Here is a 27,206-nt window from a genome sequence, read left to right on the forward strand (position 1 = left end):
TCTGCATGTATTTCCTCTGTAATGAATGGGTCAGTCTGAACAAAACTTATTGTCACACATACAGCAATTATCAACATCTATATGTGTAAAAACATTCTTATAAGTTCCAATTATTTACACTTTCATATTCATCACCCCCTTGTTTAACATGTAACGTAAATGTACGCCACCTTTATGTAATTAAAGGCCTGACAACAACTGCTTGCAGAGAGGGTGTTTGCTAGTGTGTTTAATCGTACTTCATGTCATCTGCAAAAATCATCAGAGGAATTTCTGGGTCATAAAATTTTTAACATGCACACCTGGGTCAGAAATACAAAGAACTACAAAGGACTGCACCTGCTTTTTTCACTGATAAACACACACACCAGGGCTGCACGATTTTGCATAAAATGAGAATCACGATTTTTTTGCTTAGAATTGAGATCACGATTCTCTCACGATTTTCTTTTCCAATATAAATATTTATTGCACTTATTAACTGCACATCAACTTCGTAACAGTTGAGACTGAACATAAAAACAATAAATAAACATAAAAACAACAAATGTCTCACATTTTGTCGTTGCCGCAAAATGTTGTACTGCTTGAAATTCCATCTCCACCGTTGCTCGACGCTGCGTGTATAGAGCAGGTAGTGCAACAATAGAAAAATAGTTGCGGGACGGCACTGTGTAGCGTTTGTCTAGGGTGTTGATCATTTTCCTAAATCCCTCGTTTTGCACAGTGTTGATGGGAGCCATATCTTTGGCCAGGTGATAAGTGCTAGCCTCCGTAATTTCTTTGTGCCTGCGGGAGTTCGACGGGTATAGGGAAGCGCTGTATAAGGTTCCCGTTATTGATGTTTGGGTGGTTGACCAGGACGGATTTTCTCCTGTCACTTTCTCGTCATCCCTGACGTGCTCTCTGTTGTTTTTTCCCTGCCAATTTTAGCAGCCAGCTTCTGTATCACGTGGTATAAGGCTCCGCCCTTGTCATTTGTTGAGCAGGAAGAGTGAGCGCTTGTTTTGTTTTTTGTTTTTTGTTTTTTGAGCGCTTGTTTTCATGTAGATTACGTCCCGGATCAAAATCGTCATCGTCATCGTCTTTTTTTTTTTTTTTTTAAATCGTTGTCATTTGGAAATGAGATCGCACATAAGTATGAATTGAGATTGCGATTTTCTAACGATTAATCATGCAGCCCTAACACACACACACACACACACACACACACGCAAACCCTCTGTTCTTGATTCTAGGTGTAACCACAAACCAAGAGTGATGTGTGTAAGGATGGTGGGGTGTGTCTTGAAAAGGGCCGGTGATTCATGCTTTTGTCATGTGTTAACCAAAAAAAGGTTAAACTCCTTCAATGTGTTGCTTTGTGATCCTAACATGATTGTTAATATTAGTGAATATTCAGCTATAAATTTTAAACACCGTTTCTATTTTCACAAAATATGTTTTATTGCTTCTTCCTTCTTTTATTTAGACTTGTCTTAAAAATGCACTATTGTACCGCCTTTCTCTTTATTGGCACACCTCCTTAGATGCTTGGGTCATATATCAAAACGACAACGGTCTGGGCAGTGGCCTTGGAAGGAACAGATCTCAAAGCATGCTGGTTGCTGTAGGAGTGAAACAGTCTTTTCTCACTGTCTAGAGTCAACAGTATTCACCTTCATTTAAAAAATGATTGCACCTATCTTAGTTTATTATTGTGAAAATACTCCTTTTTCATAGCCACATCAATCAAGGACCCCTGATTCCAATTTTCTTTCAATCTTTCCATTGTCTCTGAAAAGTTTTAAATCCATTTGATCTGACTTGAGTAGAAAACTAATTATGAGTCTCGTGGTTGGGCCCTGGTGAAAATGACATATACAGTGAAAAAGTATTTTCGATTTCCTAGTTTTTGACTGTCATACTTACTAAATCGATAATACCAATACCAATGCTGATATTGGTATTGGATCGATACTAGCACCTTGAGGCGACTTTTGTTGTGATTTGGCGCTATATAAATAAAATTGAATTGAATTGAATTGAGGGCAGCACGGTGGCACGGTGGTTAGCACTGTTGCCGCACAGCAAGAAGGTCCTGAGTTCAATTCCAACATCAGGCCTGGGTCTTTCTGTGTGGAGTTTGCATGTTCTCCCTGTGTTTGCGTGGGTTCCCTCCGGGTACTCCGGCTTCCTCCCACCGTCCAAAGACATGCAGCTTGAGGGGATAGGTTAACTGGAAAATCCAAATTGCCATTGTGTGAATGGTGTGAATGTGCGAGTGAATGTGAGTGCGAATGGCTGTCTGTCCCTGTGTGTTGGCCCTGCGACAGACTGACGACCTGTCCAGGGTGTACCCCGCCTCTCGCCCTATGACAGCTGGGATAGGCTCCAGCGCCCCCCGCGACCCTGAAAAGGATAAGCGGAAGCGAATGGATGGATGAATTGAATTGAATAGTATTGATACACTATTTGTATCCGTTAAGTTCAGTATGTTGTCACGGCACTGGGTCTGTGACCCAGTGTTTTGTGTGTTTTAGTTTCATTCTTTGATTATTGTTATTTTCTCAGTGTTTCCTGGTTTATTTGGAAAGACTGTGTGTCTTTGTCCTTGTTTTTAGTTTCACTTCCCCTGTGTTGTCGTTATGTTCATGTGTGTCAGCTGTTTCCTCGTGTGTTTCCACTTCCCCTGATCACCTCCTGTGTGTATTAGTTGTGAGGTCGTCTGTTTTCCTTCGTCTCGTCAAAGTATTCATAGTCATCTTAGTCTTCACAGTTGTCATAGCTGTTTCATAGTTATCACCGTTTTCATAGATTTCGTTTTTTACAGTTTAGGTTTCAGTTGTCGCTCCTGTTTTGCCTTTGGTTGAGGGGTTTTTTCACGTCTACCAGCCAAAATAAACGACACGCTTTGTTCAAGACTGCAGTTCCTCTCTCAGTGTCTGAATTTGGGTCCATTGTCAGAACACACCGGTGTACCCCGCTGTGACATATGTAGCTCACTGTGTTAAATTTTTTTTACCTGCACAACATGCACTATGAAAAATGTCTGAACCTTTTTGCGTTGTCTATCACGTCTATTGTGTGTAGCGCTAACAGCACATTTAAAGAATAGAAGTGGAAAGTGCTTTAGAGACATTTACACATTTACATTCCAGGCCTCCAAAAAACAATTTTTAAAATACATGAATAGCTGAAAGCTGTGTTTTGTTGTATTAATGATTCATTTGGAAAATAAAAATTACTTGATTTAGTGGTCATTAAAATGTGTTCAGAATGAGCAAATTCATGATGATTAATCTCATATGTCATGACACACTGCTGAATTTATAGGTTAAAAGTATGAGTATTGGCATTGATATTGGGAATACTAACCATGAATTTAGTTGGTATCTGATCAATACCAAATTTTCAGTATCACACAGCAGGAGTTTGAGATCATCGAACAAATTTTAACATGAGATAAAGATAACTTGAGTATATAATACAATACAAAATGCAGTTTTCAGTGTTAACTGATTTAGAAAGAGAAAAAATCTATCCCAAACTAAATGTTTATGTTTTTCAATTAATTGTTTTTTATACACCGCCAAATCACAACAAGAGGCGCCACAAGCCGCTTTATATTGTAAGGTAGATCCTACAATAATACATACAGAGAAAAACCCAACAATCATATGACCCCCTATGAGCAAGCACTTTGGCGACAGTGGGAAGGAAAAACTCCCTTTTAACAGGAAGAAACCTCCCTGAACCAGGCTCAGGGAGGTGCGGCCATCTGCTGTGACCGGTTGGGGTGAGAGAAGGAAGACAGGATAACATACAGTGAAATACATTGTTTTACTCAATGTCTTACTCAAATAATCACAAATAATTTTATCAGAAATAATAAAAAATTAGCTTGAACCATGTTCATATTTTTAACGTACAGATATAGTTGCTTAACATGGCCCACTAGTCCATGACAGGATGATGGTGGATCCTTGGGAGATATGTGTCCATACGAGATCACCTGCCAATTATATTCTCAGTGTAGCTAAACAGGGATCAAACACAGCTCTAGTAGTACACCTCTAAGCAGCATATAGGTAAACCAGTCATCAGGTATTCTGTTTCAGCGGGAGCAGCCATAATGGAAACTTGTATATTTACCGCCCGCTATTCATGCATTTTAAATTTTCTCAGGGTTTCTATAATTATCATGCACTCATAATGCTGAACATTGCTGTAAAACATGAATATATACTAGTTTGCAGTAAATATAAACGAGAGGTTGCTTGGAATGAGCCAGAAGGTAGAAAATGACACATACAGCCTGCAGTTATTGCTAATTAAGATTTTTGAACAGATTATTTAATGTAACAGAAAACGTTTTTATTTAAAACTAAAATCTAACTTTAAATATGAATTAAAAATTATTATGTTGTGTTAGAGAGTGGGGCATTGTAAATGTGTTCCAGAAGGCCGAGTGAGATGGCTCAGAAATCACAGTGCTGTGAGTGTGCACTGTGTTTGTGTGTGCAGTCTGCTTTGGGCTCGGTAGAATATAAAATCGAGCAAAACAAGAAAATTACTAGCAGAGATAATGTGACTATTATGTGATTTTTTTCAAGCAGCTGGAGGTGACTAGATATGTTTTTATATAAGACTGAACTCTGGTTAGAAATTAAAAGAAAAGAAAGTTAAAAGAAACTGTACAGCCTGTACACTTCTCCATGAACTGCCTGCGGATTGTTTTAGGGTTTTTTGCTAGGAAGAGGGTCTATGAAAAAGTTGTAGGCTCTAAAAGTGCAGTTAAATCACTTTCAAAAACAATGGCATGAAGAGTTTTCATGTATTTATTCTTTTTAAGTTTAGGGGTGTAGTGAAAAGACAAAAAAATCTGTGTTTGTTCTGAAAACCAGTTATTCTCAGTACACTTTTAGGAAGCTTAGAAGGAACTCGGTAGATATGTTGTTCCAAGTATCCTGGAGAACTCGTTCTTCTTAAATTGATTTTTTCTGTTTTGTTGGTGCCAAACTTTATGCTGCACGCCTAGATCTGTCTCACTACGATCATGTTTGAAGTCATCATCATGCTGTGGGATGAAATTGGGACCAATCAGAAATGCCCTGATGTACAATGCTTAATTAATATATATGTATGTAAACCTTTCCCTAACCCTAGTACAACAACAAGTATAGACACACAGTGTATGAGGGAGAGTTTGCTGGGGAGTCCACTTCTGGGACAATTGTTTTTCAGAACCAGAAGCTGCACCCATCTTTTAGAATACAATGGGAGGTTTCACTATTTTTCAACTAAAGCATGTTCTCTTCAGAATTAGAATTTAAAAAAAAAAAGAAAAGAAAAATATAAACAGGAGTGTTTGCATTGGTAATTTATATCAACATGCTATAAAAATGTCAGATAAGCACGTAGATTATTGACACAATATATTCATGTGCATGTCAGAAATCTTCTCATGTCTGTTTTTGTCAATGTCTGTCATGCTGTGTCTACTCTGTGCCTACCACTGTCCTCAGAGGTAAAGACACTGGTGAGCTGGATACAGAACAGGGCACAGCAGATGAACAGAGAGACACTAAAGGGAGAGAGTACACAAAGTGGATTACAGTGGAGTTACATCATTGTTTGAATGCAGCATGGCAGTTTATTTGACACACATTATTATCATAATTTTGTATTGACATCTGCTGTCAGTGACAAAATTTCCCATCGTAAACATTTCTGAAATGTCATGAGAAAATCCTGCACAGCTTGTGCCGCTATGCAGATGCCCAAGCACTGCAAGGCCATTCTTAAATATTCCTTGATGTTCTCTGCAGCAACCCAAAGCTAACACAAACTTTTCTGCCAGTTAGTTATTTAGTTCAAACATTCTTTGAGACCTGCAGTGCCACTGCAGGCCAAAGCTACAAAGAATTTTAATGCTGCCTGTGGCTCGGTCAGTCGTTTATCAAGAATGCAGTTAGTACTGATAGCATGTGCGTTTCATTGCAGAATGCTTGTGAATGAGTATTATTCAAATATTAATATAAATTTATGAGCAAAGGATTTCATTGCATGAACACCTACTCCCATGAAATTAAATCATTTTCTTGTGAATATGTTTGATCTTGTACAGGACATTTGACTTTTAATAATATTCCATGCAACCACGCTACATTAATTAGCCTAAGAATAATGTGTCGTAACATAGTCAAACTGGTATTTTATCTACTTACAGTCCTCATGCAGCTAATACTCTTCCAGTGTGGGCTGAACCATACCCCATTAGAGTGGTATGATTAGCACGTCTGACAGTTAAGTAAGGAAAGATGTTAATCATTTCACAAAATGCTAAAACAAAGGAAATATTCCTAAATGCAACAGCTCTTAGTTCAGGATTTATTAGCTTGTGAGAGAGGAGCAATGCCTATACACCAGTGAACAAGTGCACATGTACACAATAGCATTTATGTCAGTGGCAACAAATCAAGTGATATTCTACCACCGTCCCTTAAACTTCCACATGCGGACAAGCATTGCTGATTGTTAATAATCTCCTGGTGTCCAATATTTAGGCAGCCTGTGGGTCAAGGAAATGCCAAATGAGACATTTTGTGTACTGATAGAATAGCACTATTTGAGAGAACAGCTGGAATTGACACGCTGAGGTGAGACAACATGTTCTCAACCCAAAACATAACATAACAATGCTATGTGACAAATCGTCGCTATGTTGTGCGTTTCGAGGCACGAAAGCAGGTTGGAATGAATCTATAAATGTAAGGTTAGGGTTAAGGTTAGGGGTAAGGTTAGGGTTAGGGCTACAATAGAAAGCTGCAAAGCGAATATAAAGGGAAGCACATAGAAAGCCGTGCTTCAATCTCCAAGAGCGCTTCATAAGGACGCAGAGGGGTACCTTTTGTGTCAGGCCGTGACCAATCATCGGTATGTTGTGCGTTGGGAATGAGAATGGTCTGGGTGAGAACAGGTTCAATAATCCTGGTAGCTTGTGTTCCAGGTTTAGAAAGATACGTCATTAATATTGTATTTGTTTATATATGGGTGTATATACTGTCATGCATGAGTCTATTCAAAATGATAAATCTAATGCCTTGTGTTGAAAACAGAGGCAGAACTCTTGACATTGACTTTTGTGCTTGTGGTCATTTTATCCACTTAATCACAGTCAGTGTAATGTCTACAAATGCATTAACATTATCTTCTAATATTATTGCACCAACCCCTCGTACATGATGTGCAAGTTATTTAAGCTTTGACTGATCCCTCTGGCACACACATATCATACATCGTGCCAACAGCACATCAAAGCCGTATCGCTCATACTCTTTAGGAAATCGTATATGCAGTGCATCTCAATCTCTGCTCTCCGTTTAAACATATAACACGTCAATACACTCAAAGGGAAATCTTTCTGTACCCGTGACTGAGACATATGTAACAGGCTTTCAAGCTTTGAGCTGGGTTAATATATGGATAACAGGATGCCTTCTGAATGAAACATGTGCACCTGGTTCACATTACTTTAACTACCCTCTTTCCTGATAACAGAAAATGTAGCGAGGATTGTAGACGCACTGAGGTCATGAGTCACTCCTTCACCTGCAATACACATTTGCATTTTCAGCAACTTTTATGTAGTTAAAGCAGTTCTTTCAAGATAATTTCTCTTAGAAATCCACTTCTTTGAAGTGTTTTTTCAGTGGACTTAATGAGAAGTAAAATAAAGCAGTAGGTTGGTGATTTTATTTCCACCTGTACAAAGAAAATGTGCTTTTGAATCCCAGCAGCCTAGAAATAATGCTGACGCTTGCTAGTTAGTGTTAGCTAGTGTTGCTAGTTAGTGAATCTAAAGATATAGCAATCCATCTAAGATCTGTGGCTACCAACATACCAAAAATTCCTCCTTAGTTGTAGATTTTAAGCTCGCTTGCTGAGTAAATGTGTACCGACAGCCATAGCAACTAGCTATCTTAACAATATAGTGGCTATAAATTGTATCTACTGAAATTATAAAACTGTTAATAGTTTTTGTAAAATTGGCAGTTAAGTATTTTTATGCTTTGAACATGGAACAGATGTGTTATTTACATAGTCCATTTCATATGTAGGTGGATTCTGGTTGCAGAGGTGTATCTGTCTCCTGCCTTTTTTGAGTTTCAAGTATTCATGCTAAGTTAAATGCTGTCCTGAAGGTCTACTAGTGGTTCTTGTAGTAAATTGAAAGCTAGGGTCATGTTCAGCTTAAAGTCGAAACCAAATCTAGCAAATCTATAATATACCACCTTGTTTGGTATATTATTATCATTCAACGGTGGTGTATATATATACTACTTACAGCATCCCTATGCACACATCTTCCCTCAGCTCATACTTAAACTACGAATCAGACACTCTGTGACAAGTGTATTGATCACAAACGTGCTGTTATTGTGGCTTAATTTACATAAGCGGCTTAGGCCACAGTTTTGCAAACTAAACAGTTATGAAAATTTATCAAGTGCCAGTGTTCCCTGGGCATGAAAGGAATGAACCACATATGCTCCTACAACAGCTTGACAAGCTTAATTAATACAATAAAAAATCTTGGTGTCACAGTTCTCCATTAGATACTACATACAGCAAAGGTGAGGTAGACCCAACTCTTGTAGGGTTAGGGTGCAGAATGATGTATTTCTGAAATTAAACAAGAAACACAACTCCATGTTAAAGCATTTTCGCCTAAAACATCTACTGAGTCATCAGTACCGGTGTTTCTTCCATCACTTAGAGGCTTGCCTTTTTGGAAAGGCTTACTCACAGATTACTTGACCAGGAGTCACACAGTAGGTGGTTGAATCATTTCTGATTAGATTTATCCAGCATTCCAACGATAGCAAAACACATCCTTCTAGGACACTCTACACTTGCATGGGACTACCAAAGGTTGGTAAATCTGTGTTGGCATGCACATCGCATCTCTCCCAGGAGAATGTAATGGTTGAACAGCTTGCACAGAGGCTGGTTTAGGAGGAATAAGCAATTCACCATAAACCCCTCAGGTGCATCTGTCAAAGCTTTTGCTCCGTTATGTATTTGTCTGGGATACCTTTAATGACTTTAGACTACATAGGATAGCTGGATGCGGATGGGCCAGTTATACAGTCTGTGGTGAAGCAGGCTTAACCTGGAGATGTAGCTATGACTGTAACATCTGCTGTTACCAATGAGATTGTTGGGGTCTTCAAAGCTGAGTCTCAGATTGAGACTGACCCAGTGAGACCGCCTTATTAAATGTAGTGAAATCTTTACTGAAATTTTAAAAACCTTAACTCATCCATTGTACAATGTGTTCAGTGTACTTTAGATGAGAAAGTACTCGGGCACCATCGTCAAGGTGCAGATAATCTTCTTTCTTGCTGGCTCCTGCATGTATTCGAGCATGCACAGAGAAGATGGTAGTGTAACCCAGGGCCTTTGGTGCTATCTTGTCATTGTAACAAATGTGGCTATTTGAATCCAGAGTATCAGAATCTATGTTATTGATGCAATTTATCTTTCAGTTCATAGTTAGCTCTCTAGATTGCTACTAGTGTCACCCTGTCAAGCAATAGCCAGCATAATTCCAAGAATATTTTTTAAATGCTTACCTGTTACTTTCTGGGGGCATTCAACTAAAATAATCAGATTTCTATGAATTCATTGGTGATTAGAAAATGTTTGTCAATACAAATGCAAAGCATGAAAAGAAAGCAGGAAAAATACAGATAAAGAGAGTCATTAGGTGCTCTTATCTCACCCAGAGCCACTGAATGTATTCCAGCACGAACTACGAGGCAGTCTTTGAGCTTGATTTAAACTTCCGTTCTGTTTTATGTGTATATGTAACAGATTTTTTCTGCTGCCTGACCTCCCGGGTCATCCAACCAAAAGCCCTGGATGACCCGGGAGGTCAGGCAGCTGCTGAAGGAGAGGAACATTGCGTTCAGGTCTGGCAACAGGGATTACTACACCACAGCCCGATCCAACCTGAAGAGAGGCATCAGAGAGGCAAAGGGGGACTATAGGAGGAGGATCGAGGACCATTTGAAGAGTAATACCAGCCGGCAGGTGTGGCAAGGCATCCAGCACCTAACCAACTATAAGATCAATCTCGGAGCTGCGGACGGTGACCTGGAGCTGGCAGAGGAGCTGAATATCTTCTTTGCCCGCTTTGAGACCAGGGTACCGGAGGTATTGGAGCCACAGCAGCAACACGCCACCCATAGCAGCACCACCCTCACCCTGGAAGAGCACGAGGTGAGGCGCATGCTGCAGGCTGTTAACCCGAGGAAGGCGGCGGGTCCTGATGGTGTGCCAGGTCGAATATTGAGGGATTGTGCAGGACAGCTGGCTGGGATCTTCACCAGGATTTTCAACAAATCCCTCGCACAGGCGACTGTCCCACTCTGCCTGAAGTCCTCCACCATAGTCCCCTTGCCTAAGAAGCCCCACATCACCGGCCTGAATGACTACAGACCGGTGGCACTCACCCCAGTGGTAATGAAATGCTTTGAGAAGCTGGTCCGCAGACACATCACAGCAGCCCTGCCCCGCAGCCTGGATCCACACCAGTTTGCCTACAGAGCAAACCGATCCACGGAAGACGCTGTAGCCACAGCACTCCATGCTGCATTAACTCACCTGGAAGAGCATGGTAGCTATGTGCGGATGCTCTTCGTGGATTACTGCTCAGCTTTTAACACCATCCTTCCACACAAACTGGTGGCCAAGCTACAAGACCTGGGGCTTCCATACAGCACCTGCATGTGGATCAATAGCTTCCTCTCGGGCCGTAGACAGAGAGTCAGAGTTGGCCATCACACATCCTCAGCCCTGAGTCTCAGCACTGGCTCACCCCAGGGCTGTGTGCTCAGTCCACTGCTCTACTCTCTCTACACACACGACTGCACTCCTCGCCACCACAGCAACATCTTTGTGAAATTTGCAGATGACACCACAGTGGTGGGGCTCATTTCCAAGGGAGACGAGTCTACGTACAGAGACGAGGTGGAGCAGCTGACGTCATGGTGTAAGGCCAATAACCTCCTCCTCAACACTTCAAAAACCAAAGAACTCATAATAGACTTCAGAAGGAAAAAGGCAGAGATCCAACCACTATTCATAAATGGGGACTGTGTAGAAAGGGTGGCAAGCTTCCGCTTCCTGGGAGTCAATATAGAGGAGAACCTTTCCTGGAGTGTGAACACCTCCGAGCTGCTGAAAAAGGCCCAACAGAGACTGTACTTCCTGAGAATTCTCAGGAGGAATAACATCACACAGAGACTGCTGGTGTCCTTCTACAGAGCCACCATTGAGAGTGTTCTAACTTACTGCATATGCATCTGGTACACTAGCTGCACAGGGACTCAGAGGAAAGCACTCCAAGGGATCATTAACACCGCCCAAAAGATCACTGGCTGCCCTCTCCCCACACTGGAAGTTCTACACAACGCCCACTGTTTTAAAAAGGCCCAAAACATCATAAAAGACACCTCACATCCTGGCCACTCCCTGTTCGAACTGTTGCCCTCAGGCAGACGGTACAGGGCAATCAGAGCAAGGACTAATAGACTCAAACACAGCTGTTATCCAACTGCAATAACACATCTGAATACTACAAAAAAAATGTCCATCACGCCACTCTTGTGTTAATCTATGCACGGTCTGAAGCATGTGTGTGGGAATGTATGTGAATGTTTTACTGTTATATCTTATTAGTATTTTAAGTATTCTATCTATTTTATTTATTGAATTTTATTGTTTTATTTATATTTTGATATTGCTAGGGATGATGCAATGATCGGGGACCATTCTTAATTTCGTTGTTCTCATGACAATGACAATAAAGTTTCTGATGATCTGATATGACAACTGTGCAACCAACCATCTAAAATTCCAGTGATCTTTTATTGTGCCCCAAGTGAAGCTAACTTTGTTCTGTCCTAGGGCTGCTCAATTAATTGAATTTTAATCACGATTACGATCTGGGCTTTCAACGATCATTAAAAATGACTGAGCCGATTATTAGCACCTCCCGCATGCTTTACTCTCGCGCTGCTCCGTGTGGCAAATCAAGCGCACCTCTCTGCATTTCGAACAGGCGTCACAACAATTAAGAGGACCCCAGGGAAGATCGGAAAGCTCGGAAAGCTAAGCAGAAGTTATTTGGAGAGGAGAGTGACTGCCGTTGGTTGAAAAGAGAGGTAAAAAAAAACAAAACTTCAGTGGTGTGGAAACATTATGGGTTCGCGGAGTCAGACGTGGATCAAGTAGACATAGTGTGCAAACTTTGCTACGGTGTCGTAGCTGCACCACAGAGCAACACTGCAAAGTTCACTAAACATAGATGTTTACATTTTTCATTTATTTTTTATATTGCAAACATTTGCACTGTTATCAGTATTTGCACACTGTTTTATATTATTTTTTAAAGTCATTATTCAATACATTGTTATTGTTAACCCTTTAAAGCCGGTCAGAGCGGCATGCTCCGTTTTGTGTAACTATTTTTAAATCCCTGTAGAACCTGAACCATGTAAGCTAGCGCAATAATTTTTTTTGCATATGAAACTTACATCTTATGCCATCAGCTTGCCCCAGGTCACGGTTTCCTTCCACATAAAGCTTTGCAAAAATTGCATAAAAACCGCTTGCAGGAAAACATAATATTCCAGAAACACGCTTTGCCGATCCGATCAGCTGTTCGTAACACTTCCCACAGTGAAACAGACGTCAGCTCAAACTATCGCGTGTCCACCATTTCCTGTCCGAAACTGGAAGTGACGCCATATTCGCGGAAAATGTAGTTTTTTACTTGTAGGCCTTAAAAGCCTATACTGGTGTTTTTATAAGTCATGTTTGACTTTTCTGAATAGTTTCTGGGATGCTTAGAACTCAAATTGCACTGCTGGAAATAGTTTATTTTGATGCATATGCTGTTTTCTTTGCAAATTTGCATCATAGGATTGTTTTTTCGTTTTTCCTGCAGTATATAAAAATTGGTGTATCTCCAAAATAAAACTATGAAGACACTCAAAATAAATTTCCTGTTGTTGTAAACTATTTTTTGCAACTTTTTTGTATTTAAAGTTTTGAGGGATAAACCTCTTAAATTTCCCCAAGTAGAAATATATGTAAAAAAAAACAAAAACGATTTTCAATTTTTTTGTAGTTTATTGCACTTTTTTGTAATTAATGTAGTTACTATGGACTTAATGCATACATATTATTAAAATATGGGCTATAACAGTTGTATTGATGTATAGCAACTTGAAATGCTCCCACTAATGGCACTACAACATGTAAAAAAATAATATAAGCTCTGGTGGACTTGGTCCTATGATAGATCTTAAAGGGTTAAATAAATATCGTCAAATAATCGAGATCTCAATTTCAGTGAAAATAATCGTGATTATCATTTTTGCCATAATCGAGCAGCCCTATTCTGTCCAAATCAACCCTTTTAGGAAGCTTGTGAGATGGGGTTTAGCAAGCAACATGAATGCTTGGTAAAGGACATACATTTAGATGAAAGTACCGTATTTTCACGACCATAAGACGCACTGTACTAAAAGGCGCAGTCTCAGTTATGTGTGCCATTACTGTATTTAACACACACATAAGGCGCACTGGATTATAGGGCGCATACAAGTACCGTATGCGTATTTAAAAATAAAGCGGGAGCAAACCTGAGTTCGGTACCTTACTCACATTTCTATTACCGGTAATCGTCATCATCAACAACACACAAGCATACAAGTGTGCGTATTTAAAAATAAAGCAGGAGCAAAACAAAGTTTGGTACTCACATTTTTATCATCAATCAAACCCATCGAAGTCCTCATCCTCTGTGTCTGAATTGAACAGCTGCACTAAATCTCCATCAAACATGCCAAGTTCACTTTCTTCACTGTCAGAGTCACTTTCCGTGCCGTGCGGCTCCTCGGAAATGATGCCGGCTTTTGCGAAAGCTCGAACAACAGTCCCAGCAGACATGTTAGCCCAAGCATCTACAATCCATTGGCAAATTGTGGCGTAATTCGCCCGGCGCTGCCTTCCACTCTTGGTAAAACTGTGGTCACCATCGGTCATCCATCACTCCCAGGCCGCTCGCAGCCTTACTTTGAACGGGCGGTTCACACCGATGTCCAGCGGTTGGAGTTCCTTTGTCAGGCTTCCCGGAATGACAGCAAGCTCACAGTTCATTTGTTTCACTAGTTTTTTCACATCGGCTGTGAGATGGGCACGCATAGAGTCACAGATCAACAGCGATGGTGATGCGTGGAAAAAACCACCTGGTCTCCTTACATACACCTCCCTCAGCCACTCTTTCATCATTTCCTCATACATCCAGCCCTTTTCATTTGCCTTAATGATGATTCCTGCTGGAAACTTCTCTTTAGGCAAAGTCTTTCACTTAAAAATCACCATAGGCGGCAGTTTCTGTCCATTAGCATGGCAGCCAAGCACAACAGTAAAAGAAGACTTTTCATACCCCGTTGTGCGTATCGCTACCGTGCTGGTCCCCTTCTTCTCCACAGTGTGACTCACCGGGATGTCAAAAGTGAGCGGGACCTCGTCCATGTTTGTGATGTGGCTGGGCTGGATGTTTTTGTCACCGATGTGTTTGCTGCAGTTGGAGCGGAAGATGGCCAGCTTTTCCTTATAATCCGCTGGAAGTTGCTGCGCTACCGTAGTCCTGGTCCGGATGGAAAAATGGCACCGTTTCATAAAACGAAAGCACCAAGACGGACCTCCTTGGAAATGTTCAATGTTCATCTCTTCAGCTAGTGAAACTGCTTTTAGTCGAATGGTGACCGTCGAAACGCTTCTCCCGCTCGTTCTTTGCTCGATGATCCACCGCTCGAGTCTTTCCTCCAACTCGGGCCACCTCGCCTTATGTCCGCGGAAACTCAGCTGCGTTTTCTTGAACTGCCGGAGCTTGTTTTCTAGCTTCCTCCATTTGCGAACCATCGATTCGTTAATCTTAAATTCTCTTGCCGCTGCTCGATTTCCATGTTCCTCCGCATAGCTGATGGCCTTCAGTTTAAACTGTGCTTCATAAGCGTGTCTCTTTGCCATTTTCAGGGTTGTTAAAACAACGATGTTCCACATAATGCACATACCTGTCCTTTTATACACTTCACCCTTTAGCGTTCTCATGGTGTTCTCTACTACGTCCTCCTTACAACACACAGGGCGCACTGCGCTATAGGGCGCGCCGTACTTTTTGAAGAAAATCTAAGACTTTTAAGTGCGCCTTATGGTCGTGAAAATACGGTAAGACGAGTAGGAATAGGTGTGCTTCAAAATTTTGAGTGAGATAAGTACTCGTGTTGAGCTTATGTTTGTAGAATTTCAAAGAGACCGACAAACTGCAGTACTGATACAGAATGTATGTCTGATAAGGGTCTTTCATTATGGCTTCCGTTGTAGCAGGACCTGATAATGAAATCATTTCAGAGGATAAATTGCTTTTGTAAAGAACAAGAAAGGTTAATGTGAGCGTTTGCAGGCTTTGTGACTGAGTCGTGTGTTCCCCGCTGTTACACATCAGTTCTGAAAGTAGCAAAACTCATATTTGTACAAGTAACCAATCTACTTAATGGCTATTGTTATCTGGGAGAGGAGGATCACTCCAAATTGATTTGATTGAATGAAGGGGTTTCAGAACAGCCTTACACCTCATCCCCACGAGTGAGCTCCACCCCTGACAGCTTTGTTCTGCTCCCAGTTATCTACCCTTAAGCTTCCATTTTTGGCACATTGATAGCAACTCCATCCTCCATTCAGAACAGCAGTCACTCCACTGTTCCCTAAGAGCTCATGTTCTCTCTTTTTGCCTTGCTCATTCACAGCTGCTATTCAATTTTTCATTATAATCTTCTGACTGTCTCTCTTATAGGTGTAAAATGTGCTTTCGGTTTATTCCATGAGCTACGTATTTTCGCTCAAAGAAACACAGAAAATGAACTGGGGTTGTCAGGTTACCAGCAGACTTGTGAAAGTCGTTCATCCAACCAAAAGTAGTCCAGCAAATAATCCCTTGATGAAAATATCTCTTTGCCTTACTTTTGAATATTTTCATAGGTTGTTCAAAATCTTTGTGACTGTGAGACTGTATCTTTGGATGGATCTACAGGAGCTTACATGCCATGAGTTCATTTCAGTTTAAATAAAAGATGAGAAACAAGCAAAAACAATATTTTTCCATAGTTTACCTCTCTTAATTGTTGTCAACAAGATTATTGTTTACATTAAAACAAAACCTGTGTAATACCCCATAAACTACTGGTTACTATGTTTAACAAGGGTTATTCAATCAGATAGAGTTAGAGCGTTTCTCAAGCTCTACAATCTGTGGCGGAATAATCCATATTTAATGCTTTATTGAGCATTTGGGGCAGCAGAATTGTGTATGTGGGAACGTAAATGTTCGTGGTAATGAAGGGACACATTACCCATAAAAGCTGTTTGGCTCATTGATGTATTTTAATAGTTCCTGGACAACAATGGAGCCCATTTAGCACTGAAGAGTAAGACAGACTTTTTACTAGTTGTGCATTCTTTCAGTTTGGTGGTTGATAATACAGATTAACCCAGTATCCGACAGCTTTTGTCATCCACCATACAGTAACCCATGCTACAGTGCAGATTTAAACAAGTCTTTATCACTTAACACGCACGTTTCCAGAAAGCTCTTCTCCTTTTAAGCTCCACATATCTGCAGGCAGTGCATTTTGACTCTTTATCTCCCTTTTCTCTCTCAGTTTTTGTCTCTCTCTCTTTTCCCCGCCATTTGAACCCGGTTACATTTATTAATATTAAAAAGGATGGTTGGTCCTCAGGGCTTCCTCCCTCCGTCCCAGTCTCTGTCTCTCTACTCTCATTACCTGTCTTAGTCTTTGTGTCCTTTTTTTCTTTATTAGTCGATTGTACGGACTGTGTGTGTGTGTGACATCACCCACTGGTTTCACTGATTTCCACAGTTTTCCTTTTTAAATAGTCTTTTGTCTTTTAACATTCCTACGATGATTTTAAGGGATGTCAACGGTTCAAAAGCTCAGACTGATACCTGAGACCAAAAGGCTAAGTAGTATGATATAAATGACAGAAATGCATCAAAACTTAGTCCTTGTTCTGTGCTGCCACTTAACCCTTTTTATGTTCAAGAGGAATTTGTTGCCACAAGCAAAGCTGTATCCTTAGTGTATATTTGTAGTCCAGTTGCTAGCAAATCCTGAAAAATGCCTGTGACATGTGAACTAAAAGATATTGAGAGAACTGAAGTTTGTGGTGTATGAGTTGAACTCATGGCCTGTAGAGATTTGGTGAAAAGCTTTAGTTTTTTCCAAATAATTTTAGGATTTAGGATGTTCTTCATCTTTGGTTTGTTAACAAATGTGTTAACGTTGTAACATCCTAACATGGTGAGCATGTTAAACATACATATTAGCATGCTGACAGCAATTAGCTTAAAACATCAATATGCTTAAGTACAGCTGCATAGAAGCATTAGCTTAGCCACTGACTTAAGCCATTCGGATGAGATTTATTTCTCTGGGGGTGGCGCCATGGTCAATAACTTTAATCCAGTATGTCTAGAATCATTTTTTATTTCTGCCAAACCAAAATGAACTCTGTTTATTTAGAAAATATGATGCTCCTCCTGTATTTCATAACCAGTCTAGAGCAGCATATTTGTGTTTTAAAGATCTCTAAACTATTTCCGTGGGATAATCTTTTTGGATTTTATCTGTCTGTTGGGAATCTCTACTTGTGCTAAAATAGCAGAAATTTGAGGAAAAGTTTTATTTGACCTACTTGAAAATCAATATAACAATCAAATGAATTTAAAGCCGCCAGCTGTTGCAGAGGCAGTTCTGTGTATTCATACATATTTTCACCAATATAAGTATGTTTGTAACTTACCCATGGGCATACAGAAAAGTATGAATGGCTTACTTTGATACTGTGAAATACTTGGGTGCGTAACTGTTCAAGCAGGTTCTTTTGTTCTATGATTTCTATATTTGCCTTTATTTATTTTTCTCTGGTTCTGTTTTGTCAGCTGTCCATTTCTATAATAAATTTCAGCTTAGATTGAAATTGAAACAATGAAGTGTTAATGTTTAGTCTTTTTTGTATTTACATCATAGCACTTCAAGATTAAAAGAGACCTGGACCGACATGATGTAATCTAACACAGTTGACAATCTGGATTTTAGATGCAATGAAACTACAGGAGTCCTGACTAATAGCTGCCACCATTATTTAAATCCCATACACAACACAATAGACATATTCCACTTTTTAGACCCAAGTAATTATTTGTTTCCTACAGAGCTTGATGTGTTTCCTGACATACAGTGGGTGTCTGTGTGTCACACACAGACCTACTTACACAAACAAACAAAGCTTGGTGATATAACCGTGTGCGGATATGTGCCAAGCAGGGGTCAGGATTGCACTCCGCAGGTCAGGGCTGCCACATCTGTCACTCCACTTCTCCCCAGAATATGGTCAGAGAGGGATGGAAGAATGGATGAGGCTGGAGAGAGAGGAGAACAGACTGTAAGAAGGGAAGGGTGGGGGGATAGCAGTAGAGGCTGTCAGGAACAGCTCCCAGGTGTTAATCAGTGTGCATGAATTTTAAAATAGAGTGCAATTGGAGAAAGTTATATAAATAAGTTTTCTGATCTAAATTTTGTGGACCAAAACTTCAATCATTCATTTTTTTTTCTTTACCCATTTAGCTGGGTCTTAGCTTAGATGACTTGATTACTTTTTAGAGCAAAATGACAGCTGTTTCACACTCTGAATTGTCATTAAGCCTGGAGATGAAAAGCATTATGACAGTTAGTGATAAGCCCTGGGGCGAGAGAAAGACTTTGTGTGCATGTGTCAAAATTACAGTTGATTTAGTAATGTCATCTAAGGCTCTGTATGCCTGTGAGCATGTGCGCATCCTTTCCCTATCTGTCAATTGCATTGCTAACACATGTTGCCCCCATCTGGCTGCCTTAAACATCAGCTATCATTACCATATTTCCAGTCCCATTCTTTGTCCAGCTTGTTCTGTTCTGGATAGTAGTAATCATGTGACTACAGAGGATTATCTGATAGAGAGCAAAACTCTTCTGATTATCTGAACATCTAATCCTACAAGAGTCTTGGGTTTACAATGATCCTGCATTACATGTTGAGATAACACAACAAAGCCTAATTTATCACTGACACGTGCTTTGGTTAAAGTGAACACTGAAGCCAAAAGATTTATTACAAACATCTACTGGTAGTCAAATTCCTCACCCTTGGCTAATTAACCCGTAGCAACCATATAAAGTTCAGAATTGTTCCCTCCCAGGTGCAATATTTCAGAAAACATGCTTGTTTCATCATGACATCATCATATTGTTTTTAATTACATGTTACTATGTGCTGCTACATTATAAACCTTGGATATGGCAGTTATCATAGCCACATGGCAATTTGACAAGAATCAAAGAAAATTTTCATGCTCTTGTTTTTTAAAAAACACCTTTTAAAATGAACAGTCTAACTTTTAGAGGTTAAACGTTTCAGACAGCAGGGATCCTGCAGTACAGGTATTGCAAAATTAAAAAAATATGGAAAAGAGAGGAAAATTGTTCTCTTACACAGGAACGTTCAATTTAGTTGTTTAAGGAGCTTGGAAAGATAAGCGTCTGGACTTCTTTAAGTTTCCTTTAAGACGTTTCACCTTCTCATCCGAGAAGTTTCTTCAGTTCTAAGAGCAACTGGTGGAGAGTCCCTGATTTTAAGCCCTATGGGAGAGTCCCCAAGAGGGTCATGGACCTCCGATTGATCCTCTACCTAATCACACGAGCCAAGGTGTGAAAACCGGCATGGGTCACAATCAGCCAAGGTTTTGCGTGTACCCATTGTGAAGCCTAGCCCCATCCTATCATGTGATTTACTGAGGGCTAGGTTTCACAATGATCCTCTATGAGCAAACACTTTGGCAAAAGCGGGAAGGAAAAACTCCCTTTTAACAGGAAGAAACCTCTTGGAGAACCAGGCTCAGGGATGGCTGGCCATCTGCCGCAACTGGTTGGGGGTGAGGGGAGGAAGACAGGACGAAGACACGCTGTGGAAGAGAGCCAGAGATTAATAATGACTAATGATTAAATGCAGAGAGGTGTACGATGAAATATTGTGTCATAATAAAAGGCATAAAACTACTTCACTTCTAGAAAGACTTTGATTTTTAAAATTCACAGTACAGTTTAATGCAACTACAAGGTAGAATATGCAAGTATATCATTACAGTGCTAAATGAGATCAGACACAACAGACTTCTAAGTGCTTAAAGTATGCCGTGTCTTTTTAATCAGAGTATATCATTGAGTCAATTAAATGTTTGAGATATTCCCATTGGACCAGTTTTATTTGATACCTTTTTTTAAAGTGTGAAATCTTTATGTTAAATCTTCTTTTTTAAAAAAGAAAAAAAAACTTGGCTTATCTTTGTCTAATGTTACTATTATTGTTTGATGACCTGAAACATTCAAGTATGACAAGAAGAGAAGAAGAAATCAGGAAGGGGCAAAGACTTTTATCACAGCACTGTTCATTAATGGAAACCAAATCAAATGAAGCTCAGTCTCACCACTTCAGTCAAGTATCTACTCTTTTATTTCCAAGTGTATATGCTCGAGCACAGAGGGAGAAAAAATGGTTCCATGTGGTCTGCACTGTATATTGGGTATGAGGGGACATCAGTGATGCCTTTCAGCATTCAGTTCCAGTTCATTAGAGGACCAATGAAACACAAGCCTTTGTGCCCTAGTGAATGTCAAAAGTGTTTTATTCCTTTACAGTTCAGTTAACAGAGTTAGTGATTTTTTTCCTCACTAATTGTTTTGATTTTAGCTTTATTATTAACTTTGTATTGTGGCTTTGATTCACTTATTAGGTACAGGCAACAAAAACGTCTTGGCTAGGTTTGGCACTAAAGTATTAGGGCAGCTTTAGGCAAAGAAAACTATATTGCCAGGTTAATACACTAAAAAAGAGTTACGTTTAGGTGCTGAAAATGACTTGGTTACTTTTAGGAAAACATTGAAACACCCCTTCCATTCATCTCACTCGGAACACACGCCAAATCTACCCAAATAACTGACACCCTGGGAATGAGAATGAGCTTAATACTCAGCATTCACACAATAAACACAGACTCAATTACAGGATCCTTATATTTACAATGTTAATTAATGCTGTTATTATGTTATCAACAGAAAATTCAACAACCATCATGAAAATATTTTAAGTGTAAAAGTAAGATGTACTACTTTATTCCGGGGAGGTATATTTCTGTTGCAAGGCTCAGCTTAGCCTGTGGGTCTGCCAAGTTCTGGTATTGTAAATTATGTGCAATAAAAACGATGGAGAGAACTTTTGAGTCACTTTTAAGAAGTCCATTTCTCCGCCTTACTTGTACTTGCAGATAATAACCTGGAGACTTTAATGAAAGTTCTTTTTTTAGTTGGATTTTAATGAAGCCATATGTAAATTTAAATCTCCCTAAACTCCACCAGCACTTCTGTCCCATCATAATGAAGCTCATCTGCTCCCTTTCTTTCTGTTTTTATGGTTTGATCTTGTGCCTGCATGTGCACAGGCATGCACAGGCGCTCACACAATAATTGCTTTCTTTTTTCCCTCTCGTTCCAACACTAGTTCCATCCTTCTGGGGTCTGGTGAACTCAGCCTGGAACCTGTGTGCCATTGGGAAAAGGCAGTCTCCCATCGACATCGAAACCAGTCACATGATTTTTGACCCGTACCTGACCCCTCTCAGGCTCAATACAGGAGGACATAAGGTAAGGGTCACCAAATGAAAATGCTTCCTAATGGTTTTCACGTAGCGATCGAGGAGCTTTAGCTCATGTTTTGAGACAAAACTCATCAAATGTCGAGACACAAGCAGGACTGTCCTTCTGTGACAGTCGCTGGGCTTTAATTCATCAGGGTGAAAGAACACAGACCAGGACACTACCTCTAAATCAAGAAGCAGAGAAACTTTGGTCAGAGACAATGATTCATCTATATCCAAAGGCTTTGAAATTCCCAGCTGCATTTTGCTGCACCAAGGCTCAGGAGGCATTACAATTTTAGCCCTTTACACAGCAATCACAGTTAATCTTTGGAGGAAAAATCCTCTTTAAAGCACCTAAAATCACAGTTAAACACAGCTTGTGGGATGTTGTACTTTTCATCCTGGATTCATTATGACAGTTTGGAAATGTATTTTAGTTATTGGCCATAATAATGTCAGTGTGGGGAAAAGGGGTCTGGCTACAAGAGTGCAAATTTAGCTTTGTCACAAATTTAGAGTGGGCAAGACTTCCAACACCCTGCCTCAGGTGGGGGTTAGCTGGTGGTTCAGGGGCTGGACTGGCCTTGTCCCGGGGTCGCAGCTGGCCTTGGAGGTGGGTTGGGGGGTGGTCAATCTGCCTGCACGTCGGATTGATGAGGATGGGTGTGAACCTTTCTGCATTTTAGAAATTTAAGGTTCTGTCTGAAGGCGGAACAAGGACATATTTTGTAAAAGCAGCTGACAGAAACCGAGAAAGGGCTTATGTGTTAATACATAAGCCCTAGGCTATTTTTTATAGAAATTTGACCTGAAATTTCCCATTCAGTCATCATGAACAGTTACAGAACTGTAAGTACAAACTGCACAACTACGGGGCAAAATTGTTCCCAGTTAAACCTGTAAATTAGAGTGAAAATACAAGCCAGCCGTGGTGATGCTTCTAAATCTGTTCTGAAAAATTCTCACCTGTAACTCCACCAAATGTAATACATCAGAAATGAAAGCACAATAAATGCTGCATTCATTTCAGTCGGAGTAATACCAGACTACTTTTTCACTTCAGTGTGCCACACTCTGAAACCCTCAAATAACAGCAGCTGGTTGCAGTTTAATAACAGAAAAGGCTCACTCCTGCTACAGGGACCACTGGGGTTGAAAGGGATACGGACTGTATTTGAGTTGCAGTGCAGGAAATTTAGGCTGGGACAACAAACCCCCATAAGGCCAGATAGTGAATTTTTCTTAAACTTCCCTCCTTGTGATTCGTAAAAAGAGGCCAAGACTTGACAAATGAGATGTTTATAGCAGAACATTGTTACAGTTGCCACTGTGAATGACATACAAGTAGCTATTCGGGGGCAATAAAGAGAGTAATGTGAGGTCATCAAAAGGTATTGAGAAGCAGGACAACAATTTAACTCCTCGTTTAAATTAGTCCAATTTGCCCATAGACAGGTTGCTATGGTAACTCAGAAAACCATTATAGTTAAAAACTGGGGGAAAAAAGCAATCTTAAATGATAGTGTGTAATGACAAAATAAACTAAACTAAAATATCAAATACTGAATACTGAAGGTATTTAGTTCTAGTCTTCATCAGCCAAATTTGTCATTACATTAGAAATAAGGAAGCTTTTGCGCTCCCAAAATGTTCATGTTAGCTGAAAGAAGACGGTTTTCAGCTGTAAGAACATGAACTTTTGAAAGCTCATGTTCAAGGTCATCTACTCAGATATGTTGGGATAGACAGAAAGCATTAACTTGACTTTTAAACTTACCTGAATTTTCTGTCAAGGTTGGTGTTGAGAGCTTGGTCTCCAGCTATAACTGAGCAGTTTTCAGTTTCTTTGCCTTTGGGCAAAGAAGGTTCTGGCAGGTTCTCCCAGAAACAACACTGGGGGAACAATGCCTTTATTTCAACATTCATTGGATTGCACACTGTGAATTCATCCCTCGGGGAAACTGTCAACATGCAGGTCTACTGTAGTATCCTGAGGGATCTGAGGGATAAATATTCAGAGAAAACCTTTTGAATTGTGATTTAAAGGAACTTCTGAAAATCTAATAACTGGAGCTACACGAGGTTCACGAGAAAGTATCTTGAATGTGAGATTAGCCAGATTTAAAACATGTAAGGATTGTAATATTTATAGGCCTGTTCTCAGAACTATTTGACATTAACATTGTTCCTTATTCTTAAAAACAAAACAAAAACACAACTTTTTAGCTGCATATATATGAATACAGGGTAATAAGATACATTAGCCAACATAACACGTGTAACTTATGAGCAAATCCTTAAATAAGCAAAGAAAGTACATTGCACAAATCATAGGTGATGAACTATGAATTTTACAAATTTCTCTTGCTTTAACCTGTAATGTAATTATATTTGACATCTACATCGTTGGTTTTCACTTTTCCCTTGAAAGCAGTTCACTACCAGCATTCATTAAATAATTGTTCTTGTGGGACTTGCATATTTCCTTTATTTTCAATAATCCATCCTGAAAATGAGTCCGACTTCAAACGTAATGTACATTTTTAACATATCTTCCTTTGATTCAGGACGTAGTCTGTTCTGAATCATAAGTCATTATTTCACAACATAATGTCTTTATGAAAATTTCACTGCCAAAGGCTGCTTTGATCTTGAACAATATGGTGCTTTGCTGTTAGATTTCATTGTTCCCTTCCAAAATCCAGATGCTTTGCTAGCTCAAAATGGATTTAATGTTTTCTAAGGTTTGATGTGATGATGACTGTGGGTGATTCATATCCACAGTTTAATGTCTGAATACTGACTGCCTTCAAGCTTTCTCTCGGAGCACATGACACACATTTGTTTACTTTAGGAATAATGATCATTTTCCTCTGGAACTTTAAAACTTGAGAAATGCTGAATAATAATAATAATAATAATAATAATAATAATAATAATAATAATAATAATAATGGTATTCTATGTATGTCCATATGATTGGACAAATGAAATATGTCTATAAACTACTGAGGTTACCAATGGGTGTAACTTGTTTATGGTTTAAACTGAGTAAAATACTTACTTCAAATAAAAAGCTTTGTTTCTTTTTCTGTATGTAGAAACTGCACGATCGAGGCTAAATGGGATGCTTAATTACAAGATGCTGAATCCTGCCCATTGATTACATGTTTTTTTTCTTTCTCTGTGGCACTACTTGGACTTGGTACTTAAACACTGCTTTTTTTTTTTTTTTTTTTTGTGTCCCGTTTGGATCTTTAGCCATCAGAATTGTTGTCTTAAGGCCAAGAAAGATGCCGGATTTATTTTACCAAGTGGATCATCATGGCCTTGCCATATTGGTCCATTTGATTGACCTTTATTATAATTATGAATTTATTTTATTTTCAGTTGCTACAAACGGGACAGACATGTCTGGGGGATAGGACAGGGGGAAAGAATGAAAGAAAGAGAGGGAGAGAAAGAAAACCAAAGGGGAGAAGAGACGGTGAGAAGGGGGGGAAGAAAGAAAAAACAAAAAAACAAAACACCTGGGTCACCTGTATGGAGAAAAAAAACAGAAGAGAAAGCAAACAACAAAGAGCAACATAATAAAAAAAACAGCACCATCACAATAAACTAGCTAGCAGTAGATATCAGTAGATACTAAATAATAAACGATATTGTGCAGCACGCAAGATAGACAGCGCACAATGTGCTTTGAGGCAGCAGCCAAGAAAGCTGTAGTCCACGTCTGTGCATACCCGTGTGTGCATACCTGTGTGGATCAGCATGCTTGTATTCCAAAGGTTTCTCCATGTAACGATCTGCTAGAGGGTGTGGGGGGGCCATAGCCCCGTCCTCCAGGGTATGAAGCAGGTATGGAGGAGATCAAAACTCCAGACATCCAGAGGCCCCCAGAACACAAGAGACCAAGGAAGACCAACAGAGGGGCAGCCGCGCCACTGTCCCAGTAAGAGCTGAGGAGAGTCCCAGATGAGGGCTCACTCAGCAGCCGCGGAGCAGAAGCCAGGGGGAGTTGCAGTGACGCGTCCGTGAGCTCCGCCGGCAGCCAGCCATGCCTGAGTGACCGAGCCCCAGGCTGAGAGGCCGGGGGCACCCCACCTCCGAAGTGGCCCGAGCGAGCCCCAGGCGGCCGCCAAGGAGTGAGCCGGTGTGTACCCGGACGCCCACCCCCAGACACAGTACTTAAACACTGCTGATATAATATTTTTAAACATATATCCATGTAGCTTGTTTCTTTATTAGCTCGCCCATCATGTTCCCTTTTAAAGAAGCTTTTGTAGGTGTTCTTTGAAACCTCCAGAAAATATCAAAGTCAGCATATTTGTGTTGTTCCCAGACACTTTCCAGAAGAAGACTCTTTTCCACCACAGAAACCAGGGTTTAAATCAAGAATAAGGATACAGCATTAGCCCCAAGCGGCAGCCTCTGACAAGTATTATTTTCTGAAGGATGATTTTTGGTTATTGTGCCCCAGCATGGCTAAAGGTTAAAAAGGAATGGATATGTGGAATCCAAATTCTGCCAAGATTTTTGTACTTGAACGCAGGCATTCCAGATTGGGCTGACATTCTTGTGCGTACCAAATACTTCAGGAACCTCAGGAGATGTTATTACATATGGCTTAAACATACACTAATTTAAAATTCTGTGGTTTAAAGATCAGGACAAGTGTGACGTACAGAAACATAGATGGATGTTGCCGTGGAGACGTCAGTTACTGACGCGTGTACCTCCAGTTTTGAAGGTGCTAATGGATTTTTGTCTGTTGTCATTTTCAAGCTTTAAAGCAAAACGTGATTAGCAGGCGGTGAATCTGACTACAAAGCTGTTTGTCTGTAATACCTGCTCCTGCTAATCTTCCACCCTAAAGCATATCTTGCTTTACGTATTTGTTTTAAATGAAGCCTTACTGTAATTTACAAATTGGAATTATCATGTTTCATTGATGAAATCGAATCTATATTCAGTCTGTGTACAAAAAATGAATTAATGTACTAGTTATGGCAATGCTGCACACTAATGTTAAATATAATTAAATGGAGTGATGACACATCTTGACACATATAGATGTAAACTGCATATATATGAAGGTGAGATGCTTATGCTTGTCTACTCTTGGATATTTTGCTTAAAAGCATGTTAGACTAATTTATTTGATAAACATTGATCACTTCAGATTCATTATGCTTGGGTCATGGCAGAAAACCTCTGTGTGCACTTGCATCTTTCTGTGCACTTATACTGGAGTTAGCAGTCCGATAGCTGCTGCTGATACTTGGGACGGGCTAAATTCAGAGAAGAGGTTTCCCTGCAGGGATCAATAATGACA

At 40.0% G+C, this 27,206-nt stretch overlaps 1 protein-coding gene across 1 annotated transcript in view; it reads left to right on the forward strand.

The window, feature by feature from the left end:
* Positions 1-27,206, forward strand: part of LOC308411954 (carbonic anhydrase-related protein 10-like) — a 144,052-nt gene that overhangs the window by 54,190 nt on the left and 62,656 nt on the right. Inside the window, exon 3 of the mRNA XM_080906022.1 lies at positions 21,733-21,875. Coding sequence (XP_080762148.1) covers positions 21,733-21,875 — 143 coding nt within the window. The remainder of the gene's footprint in view (positions 1-21,732; positions 21,876-27,206) is intronic.

Source organism: Rhamphochromis sp. 'chilingali' (assembly GCF_963969265.1).
Source record: "Rhamphochromis sp. 'chilingali' genome assembly, chromosome: 15".
Lineage (NCBI taxonomy): Eukaryota > Metazoa > Chordata > Actinopteri > Cichliformes > Cichlidae > Rhamphochromis > Rhamphochromis sp. 'chilingali'.